This window comes from Eschrichtius robustus, chromosome 3, assembly GCF_028021215.1.
Source record: "Eschrichtius robustus isolate mEscRob2 chromosome 3, mEscRob2.pri, whole genome shotgun sequence".
Lineage (NCBI taxonomy): Eukaryota > Metazoa > Chordata > Mammalia > Artiodactyla > Eschrichtiidae > Eschrichtius > Eschrichtius robustus.
In genome coordinates this window covers 45,572,683-45,582,484 of record NC_090826.1, presented here as the reverse complement: position 1 = coordinate 45,582,484, position 9,802 = coordinate 45,572,683, and the positions used below count along the sequence as shown (strand labels likewise).

The following is a 9,802-nucleotide window of genomic DNA, read 5'->3' as shown; positions in this document are numbered from 1 at the left end:
CCCAGGGATCCAGCTTAGCTGGGGGAGGGTAAGCAGCGCGTGTTCAGGCGCTTGCCTAGGGAAAGGCCCTTGGGCGGGGCTGCGGAGCTCAGCCCGCGCAGTAAGGAAGAGCACGGGGGCGTGGTCTGGGGGCGGAACCTGAGGGAGACTGGGCGTGTAGAGCCGGGAGTACAGCTGTGCGCGACCGGGATCTCGGAGGAGGCTGAGCGGGAGGGGGGCGGAGCTGGGGACCGGCGCGCCGCGCAGGGTGGGGCGGGACGGGGCAGAGCCTGTGGGCGGGGTGGAGCGAAGAGCCGGGAGTAGGATTTGAGCGCCCGCGAACTCCGCGGAGGCCTGCGGGAAGGGAAGGGGCGGGGCGGTAGGGAGAACCCGAGGTCCGACAATCAGCGCGCTTGGAGCTAACCGGTGGCCCAGGCGAGCAGGGTGGTTCGGCGGGCTCGGCTGGCACGGGGGAGGTGGGAGCCTGGCTAGGCGAGGCCGACGGAGTTGGGGGGATGCTGGTGGAGGAGAGAGAGAGCGAGCGTGGCTGGGGGTTGTGAGGAGACGCGCGGCGCGGAGGTGACCGGTATGGTGGAAGACTGACGCATGACGCAGGTCTGTGCACTCCCCGGAGTCCTAGAGACACTAGTGCCATCCCACGAACTTTCTGGAAGCCAGAAATAATGTTTTGACCCCCAAAAGGGAAAATCAGTTCCAAATAGAAATTAATAAAGTATCCAAATGTAACCTATTAACTGGAACGTAACCTATATACTTAAGAATTATATTTGATGTAGGATGTGGGTTCATATAATATATTTTATGTAATTTGGGGCCGGGCGTCCAAAAGTATGTTTAGGGCCCTTGGAGCTCTTGAAATGGTCTTGAACTGAGTAGAAGGGTTTGGGACGGAGGTGAAAGGGTGTTGTCAGGGCTGGTTGCCTTTCAAGTGATACCAAGCTGTAGGCCCTGGCCCTGGGGAGGCAGAGGATGGCCGTTTTCTATTTACACAAAAGTTCCCAGTGGATGATGTTATGGGAAAGGGTTTGAGGAGTCTGATTCTAAGAGTACCAGACGCAAGGGGTACTCTTTCCTGACCACAGGAAGAAAGTGAACTGAAGGCTTGGCGCAGAAAGCTTTTCAGAAAGAAAGGTTACGTGAACTGGAGGTGAAAGGGTTGGGTAAGTGGCACTGGGTTTAGAGGAGGATAAGGCATCAGGGAAGTCCAGGGTCAGGGAGTTTTAAAAATGCAAAGGATGGCACCCCAGAGTGCACCACCTTTGATGAACTGAGGCCCTGTGTGAACACGTGTGAGTTAAGTAAGGCATCCCAGGATGGGGGCTTAGATTACATCCTGAACCTGCATTTTGGAGTTAAGGAAGCAACATATATGTTGAGTTGTTTTATGGGTTTCTTCGGGATTGGTGTGCCTCTTTCGCATTAAGCGCAACAAAGGAACCTTAACGTGAACCCAAATTCTGCCACTTCTTACTTGTTATTTAAATAATTCCACCCAACACAGGAAAAAGGAAGGGTATTGGTGGCTATAGGAGGTATGAAATGAGTTTTGTATTAAAGTACATGTTTGCTTCCTTCAGACAACTTAGGTGGTAAGAATGTGACGTAAGAAAAGAACTGAACATTTGGAGAATACACTCTCTTCTTTATTTATCTACTACACGTCAATGCTAGATATATTTCCCTAAAACATATTACTTTTTTAAAGCAAATTCTCTCCTTAAGTCTCCAACCCCCACATAATTATTTGTTTTGGGGGACTGTGCTGTGCAGTGTGGAATATTTAGGAGCATCATGAAATGCCCACTAGACGCCAATAGAATCACCCCCCCACCCCCAGTATGACAGCCAAACTGGCTCTAGACATTGACAAATGTCCCCTGGGGGGCTGAATCACCCCCAGTCCAATTGAGAACTACTGGACTACAGGCTAAAGCCTACCATCTTTACCTGGCTTTCAAGTTTTTTCATTATCTGTTCCTAATCTACCTTTCCTAGAATTTCATTCAGGCTAAAAGAACCCTAGTGCAAGAATGCTTTCTCTGGTTCCCTCCGTAGTTTATCACCTAGTCTTCTTCTTGGACACTTTCAGGGATGGAAAAGATTAAAAATCTTTACTTTGCTGGAAAGTTCTTACATACATGATGTCTTCCTGCTTACAGTTTGTATTTGTTGAGTCCAGTTCAAATCCTTTTTCCATTTGTGAAGACTTGTGATATTAAAACTTGTAGTCACATTTCTCTCACTAAATTATCTCTTCTTGAAACGATATTCTTTCAACTCCCTCCATGTAACATAGTTTATAGATCGTCATGAACTTTCTGTTCTCCTCTGAACAATATCAAGCCTGACAATGTCCTACTTAAATTATACTACCTAGAACTGAACACAGTATTCTAGATGTGGATCACACTATTTGCACATAACAAATTATTAGTTTCATGTTTGTCCATTCTCCCTGACTCTGAGCTTAAAGGCAAAAACCAACTCTTACGTCACCATCTTTGTCTTAGGTTTACATAGTCAAAGATTACTACGTAGTGTCTTTGCATTACTGGCACAGTGCCTGGCCCTTAGTTGGTTTTCAAAGATTTTGGTAGAATGTAGTTCCTTCTTAGCTACATTAATGTAATTTAAAATAACATTCCTTTACCTTTGGGGGCAGATATAGTACACTCTTGCCTTATAGTGACTTTGCAATCAACTAATCCTCTACATGTTATAGATGAAAGGTTGGCAAATTTTTTATCTAATAAAAAAGATAGATAATAAATATTTTAGGTTTTATGAGCCTTATAGTCTGTCACGGCTATTCTGCTCTGTCACTATAGCACAAAAGTAGCCATAGACAATATATAAATGAATGAGTGTGGCCATTTCTAATAAAACTATTCATGGACACTGAACTGTGAATTTCATATTTCACATAATGTTCATGTGCCACAAAATATTTTGATTTTGAAAAAATATTTTAAAATGTAAAAGACGTTCTTAGTTTATGGGCCATACAAAAACAGGTGTCAGGGTAGGTTTGGCTCACAGGCAGTAGTTTGCCAGTCCCTGATCTAGGCCGTTCCTTGATTTTTTAAGTCTGAGATATATTAAATATCTTATTCATTGCAACCTATCTTTCCAGCTTGCTCAGATCTTTTTGTGTGCTAATTCTTTCATCCAGCATATTAGCTGACATCACAACTTTGTGTCATCTGCAAAACTGATAAACATATTTTTTCCATCCTTAATTAACAATAATCTTGAATGGGATAAGGATAAAGGTCTTCCGTAGTTCATTTTGTTCCATTAATCACCATTCTTTGAGTACTACCATTCCAAGAATTATAAATATCTACCTAAAGTACTGCCTATCACCCATCCCATATTTATTCATCTCATCCACAGGTTGTCTTGGGATGCTTTGTCTGAAGTTTTGTTGAAATGTTCAGAAATATCCCTAATAGTTAGTAACTCTGTCAAGCAAACAAAAAGAAATATGTAGGTTTGGTGTAACTTGTGAATTAATGGTACTGTTGCTTTCCAATTTTACTACTTTCTTGTTTAGATTTTCATAGCCATCCTTTTAATAATAATGAAATTTAGTAATTTTAGAATTTTGTTGAAAGTTCACATCCAAGTACATCAGTTTCTATTTCCAGGAATTCACCGTATTTTTTTGTCTTCAAACTAAATGTTAACAGTGTTCATATAACACCTGTTCTCTGGTATCAGTAGTATTAAAAGCTGTAATAAGATTGGCAAGAAAAAAGGCAAAATAACAACATATTAGAACATATGCTTTTTTCTTGACCACTGCTTTTAACATTTGACCAATCTTACCACAGCTTTTAACACTATCAATACTAGATTTTAAAAATCTAGAAAATGCACTTTGTGCCAATAAATATAAAAACTAGGAAGAAAGAATTTTCTCAAAATACAGATTTCAAAATTGACTCAAGAAAGTGTGGAAAACCTGAAAAGAACTATTGAATTGAAAATAGTCAAAAATCTACGTACAAACACTTTACTAGGCTTATGGGATCCAATAACCCAGCAAATAGAAAAATAAGGGAAGCTCTCCAACTTCTTTATGTTTGGGGTACAGTCTAAATTCCAAATCCAGACATGGACTAAATAACAACAAAAAAAATTATAGGCTAATTTCACTTAGAAATATATTTGCGAAATTTCTAAAAATAATAGCAAACTGAATCCAACTATGGATAAAAATACCAATACACCTTGGCTGTGTAGATAGAGTTTATGCTGCGAACTGGGGATGCTATAACAGAAAATCTTGATTTAATTTATCACATTAACAACCTGTAGAAACATCTATATGATCACCTTAGTAAATGTTAGAAGAGCATTTAATAAAATTCAACGTTCATTTGTGCTTAAAAAAAAAAAAAGCTAACAAACTAAAAAGAAGGGAATTTCTATAACCCAATGAATAGTGTCTAACAAAACCTTCAGTGAGCATCACATTTAATGGTGAAATGTTAGAAATACTCCTTGTATGGTAAAGAATAAGATTTTTTAAAAAATAATGTTATTTTTTTGAAGCTCTCATTTATAGTAGCAATGGAAATGATGAGGTATCTAAGAGTGAATCTAATGAAAGAGGTGAAGATATGTTTGTAGAAAACTAAAACAATTTAAGGACTTAAAAGAAGTCTTAAATTAATGAAAAGATACTCCAGATCCATGGATTTGAAAACTCATTATCATAAACATGTCACTTCTCTCCTAATTAATCTATAATGGAATTGAATTATAATAACATCTCAGAAAATGTTTTAATATAATTTAACAAAACTATAATAATCAAGTATAAAGCATAAACCAAAAAATTTTTGAAAATTAAGTAGGGGAATTTACCTTACCAGATATTAAGATTTATTCTATCTTATTCTATCCTTTTACTTTCATATTTAGAGTGTGTCTCTTGAAAAGAGTACTTAGTTTTGTTTTTTTTTCTTCAGTCTTATAGTGTTTAGTTTACTAACGTTTAATGGAATAATCTGTGTGTTTGTACTTAAATCTGTCTTCTGGCTATTTATTTTCAATTTGTCCTATCTGTCTTAATTCTTCTTTTCTTCCTTTTCTACCTTCTTTCAAATTTACCATGTATTTTATGGTATTCCATTTTTTCCTCTCTGTTGGCCTCCTTCCTATAACTCTTTATGTTTTTTAGCGGTTGCTTTATCCTAAGTCTAGGATTATAACATGTATCCTTACTGTTTTTTTTCTTAACATCTTTATTGCAGTATAATTGCTTTACAATGGTGTGTTAGTTTCTGCTTTATAACAAAGTGAATCAGCTATACATATATATATATCCCCATATCTCCTCCCTCTTGCGTCTCCCTCCCACCCTCCCTATCTCACCCCTTTAGGTGGTCACAGAGCACTGAGCTGATCTCCCTGTGCTATGTGGCTGCTTCCTACTAGCTATCTATTTTACATTTGGTAGTATATATAAGTCCATGCCACTCTCTCACTTTGTCCCAGCTTACCCTTCCCCCTCCCCGTGTCCTCAAGTGCATTCTCTACGTCTGTGTCTTAATTCCTGTCCTGCCCCTAGGTTCATCAGAACCATTTTTTTTTCAGATTCCATATATATGTGTTAGCATACGGTATTTGTTTTTCTGACTTACTTCACTGTATGACAGACTCTAAGTCCATTCACCTCTCTACAAATAACTCAGCTTCGTTTCTTTTTACAGCTGAGTAATATTCCATTGTATATATGTGCCACATCTTCTTTATCCATTCATCTGTCGATGGACGCTTAGGTTGCTTCCATGTCCTGGCTATTGTAAATAGTGCTGCAGTGAGCATTGTGGTACATGACTCTTTATGGTTTCCTCAGGGTGTATGCCCAGTAGTGGGATTGCTGGGTCATATAGTAGTTCTATTTTTAGTTTTTTAAGGAACCTTCATACTGTTCTCCATAGTGCCTGTATCAATTTACGTTCCCACCAACAGTGCAAGAGGGTTCCCATTTCTCCACACACTCTCCAGCATTTATTGTTTGAAGATTTTTTTGATGATGACCATTCTGACTGGTGTGAGGTGATGCCTCATTGTAGTTTTGATTTGCATTCCTGTAATGATTAGTGATGTTGAACATCCTTTCATGTGTTTGTTGGCAGTCTGGATATCTTCTTTGGAGAAATGTCTGTTTAGGTCTTCTGCCCATTTTTGGATTGGGTTGTTTGTTTTTTTGATATTGAGCTGCATGGGCTGCTTATATATTTTGGAGATTAATCCTTTGTCAGTTGCTTCGTTTGCAAGTATTTTCTCCTATTCTGAGGGTTGTCTTTTCATCCTGTTTATGTTTTCCTTTGCTGTGCAAAAGCTTTTAAGTTTCATTAGGTCCCATTTGTTTATTTTTGTTTTTATTTCCAGTTCTCTAGGAGGTGGGTCAAAAAGGATCTTGCTGTGCTTTATGTCATAGAGTGTTCTGCCTATGTTTTCTTCTAAGAGTTTTACACTTAGGTCTTTAATCCATTTTGAGGTTATCTTTCTGTGTGGTGTTAGGAAGTGTTCTAATTTCATTCTTTTACATGTAGCTGTACAGTTTTCCCAGCACCACTTGTTGAAGAGGCTGTCTTTACTCCACTGTATACTCTTGCCTCCTTTATCAAAGATAAGGTGACCATATGTGCGTGGGCTTATCTCTGGGCTTTCTATCCTGTTCCATTGATCTTATATTTCTGTTTTTGTGCCAGTACCATACTGTCTTGATTACTGTAGCTTTGTAGTGTAGTCTGAAGTCCGGAAGTCTGATTCCTCCAGCTCCGTTTTTCTTTCTCAAGATTGTTTTGGCTATTTGGGGTCTTTTGTGTTTCCATACAAATTGTGCAACTTTTTGTTCTAGTTCTGTGAAAAACGCCATTGGTAGTTTGATAGGGATTGCATTGAATCTGTAGATTGCTTTGGGTAGTATAGTCATTTTTACAATGTTGATTCTTCCAATCCAAGAACATAGTATATGTCTCCATCTGTTTGTATCATGTTTAATTTCTTTCATCAGTGTCTTACAGTTTTCTGCATAGAGGTCTTTTGTCTCCTTAGGTAGGTTTATTCCTAGGTATTTTATTCTTTTTGTTGCAGTGGTAAATGGGAGTGTTTCCTTAATTTCTCTTTCAGATTTTTCATCATTAGTGTATAGGAATGCAAGAGATTTCTGTGCATTAATTTTGTATCCTGCTACTCTACCAAGTTCATTGATTAGCTCTAGTAGTTTTCTGGTAGCATCTTTAGGATTCTTTATGTATAGTATCATGTCATCTGCAAACAGTGACAGTTTTACTTCTTTTCTGATTTGGATTCCTTTTATTTTTTTTTTTTCTTTGATTGCTGTGGCTAAAACTTCCTAAACTATGTTGAATAATAGTGGTGAGAGTGGGCAACCTTGTCTTGCTCCTGATCTTAGTGGAAATGGTTTCAGTTTTTCACCTTTGAGAACAATGTTGGCTTTGGGTTTGTCATATATGGCCTTTATTGTGTTGAGGTAGGTTCCCTCTTTGCCTACTTTCTGGAGAGTTTTTATCATAAATGGGTGTTGAATTTTGTCAAACGCTTTTTCTGCATCTATTGAGATTATCATATGGTTTTTATCCTTCAATTTGTTAACATGGTGCATCACATTGATTGATTTGTGTATATTGAAGAATCCTTGCATTCCTGGGATAAATCCCACTTGATCATGGTGTATGATCCTTTTAATGTGCTGTTGGATTCTGTTTGCTAGTATTTTGTTGAGGATTTTTGCATCTGTTTATCAGAGATATTGGCCTGTAGTTTTCTTTTTTTGTGACATCTTTGTCTGGTTTTGGTATCAGGGTGATAGTGACCTCATAGAATGAGTTTGGAGTGTTCCTCCCTCTGCTATATTTTGGAAGAGTTTGAGAAGGGTAGGTGTTAGCTCTTCTCTAAATGTTTGATAGAATTCGCCTGTGAAGCCATCTGGTCCTGGGCTTTTGTTTGTTGGAAGATTTTTAATCACAGGTTCAATTTCAGTGCTTGTGATTGGTCTGTTTATATTTTCTATTTCTTCCTGGTTCAGTCTCAGAAGGTTGTGCATTTCTAAGAATTTGTCCATTTCTTCCAGATTGTCCATTTTATTGGCATATAGTTGCTTGTAGTAATCTCTTATGATCCTTTGTATTTCTGCAGTGTCAGTGGTTACTTCTCCTTTTTCATTTCTAGTTCTGTTGATTTGAGTCTTCTCCCTTTTTTTCTTGATGAGTCTGGCTAATGGTTTATCAATTTTGTTTATCTTCTCAAAGAACCAGCTTTTAGTTTTATCGATATTTGCTATTGTTTCCTTCATTTCTTTTTCATTTATTTCTGATCTGATCTTTATGATTTCTTTCCTTCTGCCAACTTTGGGGGTTTTTTGTTCTTCTTTCTCTAATTGCTTTAGGTATAAGGTTAGGTTGTTTACTTGAGGTGTTTCTTGTTTCCTGAGGTAGGCTTGTATAGCTCTAAACTTCCCTTTTAAAACTGCTTTTGCTGCATCCCATAGGTTTTGGGTCATCGTGTTTTCATTGTCATTTGTTTCTAGGTATTTTTTGATTTCCTCTTTGATTTCTTCAGTGATCTCTTGGTTATTTAGTAATGTATTGTTTAGCCTCCATGTGTTTGTATTTTTTACAGTTTTTTTCCTGTAATTGATATTTAGTCTCAGAGCGTTGTTGTCGGAAGAGATGCTTGATACAATTTCAATTTTGTTAAATTTACCAAGGCTTGATTTGTGACCCAAGATATGATTTATCCTGGAGAATGTTCCATGAGCACTTGAGAAGAAAGTGTATTCTGTTGTTTTTGGATGGAATGTCCTATAAATATCAGTTAAGTCCATCTTGTTTAATGTGTCATTTAATGCTTGTGTTTCTTTATTTATTTTCATTTTGGATGATCTGTCCTTTGGTGAAAGAGGGGGGTTAAAGTCTCCTACTATTATTGTGTTACTGTCAATTTCCCCTTTTATGGCTGTTAGCATTTGCCTTATGTATTGAGGTGCTCCTATATTGGGTGCATAAATATTTATAATTGTTATGTTTTCTTCTTGGATTGATCCCTTGATCATTATGTAGTGTCCTTACTTATCTTTTGTAACAGTCTTTATTTTAAAGTCCATTTTATCTGCTATGAGTATTGCTACTCCAGCTTTCTTGTGATTTCCATTCACATGGAATATCTTTTTCCATCCCCTCACTTTCAGTCTGTATGTGTCTCTAGGTCTGAAGTGGGTCTCTTGTAGACAGCATATGTACAGGTCTTGTTTTTGTATCCATTCAGCCAGTCTGTGTCTTTTGGTTGGAGCATTTAATCCATTTACATTTAAGGTAATTATTGATATGTATGTTCCTATTACCACTTTCTTAATTGTTTTGGGTTTGTTTTTATAGGTCTTTTCCTTCTCTTGTGTTTCCCACCTAGAGAAGTTCCTTTATTATTTGTTGTAAAGCTGGTTTGGTGGAGCTGAATTCTCTTAACTTATGCTTATCTGTAAAGGTTTTAATTTTTCCGGCGAATCTGAATGAGATCCTTGCTGGGTAGAGTAATCTTGGTTGTAGGTTTTTCCCTTTCATCACTTTAAATATGTCCTGCCACTCCCTTCTGGCTGCAGAGTTTCTGCGGAAAAATCAGCTGTTAACCTTATGGGGATTCCCTTGTATGTCATTTGTTGCTCTTCCCTTGCTGCTTTTAATATTTTTTCTTTGTATTTAATTTTTGATAGTTTGATTAGTATGTGTCTCGGCATGTTTCTCTTTGGGTTTATCTTATATGG

At 37.8% G+C, this 9,802-nt stretch overlaps 1 protein-coding gene across 10 annotated transcripts in view; it reads left to right on the top strand.

Annotated features, from left to right (window-relative positions):
- The first annotated feature begins 328 nt into the window (after positions 1-328).
- Positions 329-9,802, top strand: part of IFT25 (intraflagellar transport 25) — a 34,036-nt gene continuing 24,562 nt past the window's right edge. For 6 of the 10 annotated variants that reach the window (XM_068539932.1, XM_068539933.1, XM_068539924.1 and 3 more), the window contains exon 1: positions 463-594. In XM_068539932.1, the coding sequence (XP_068396033.1) occupies positions 586-594 (9 nt within the window). In that variant the 5' untranslated portion in view covers positions 463-585. The other 4 variants (XM_068539927.1, XM_068539928.1, XM_068539929.1 and 1 more) reach the window with 3 other exon arrangements.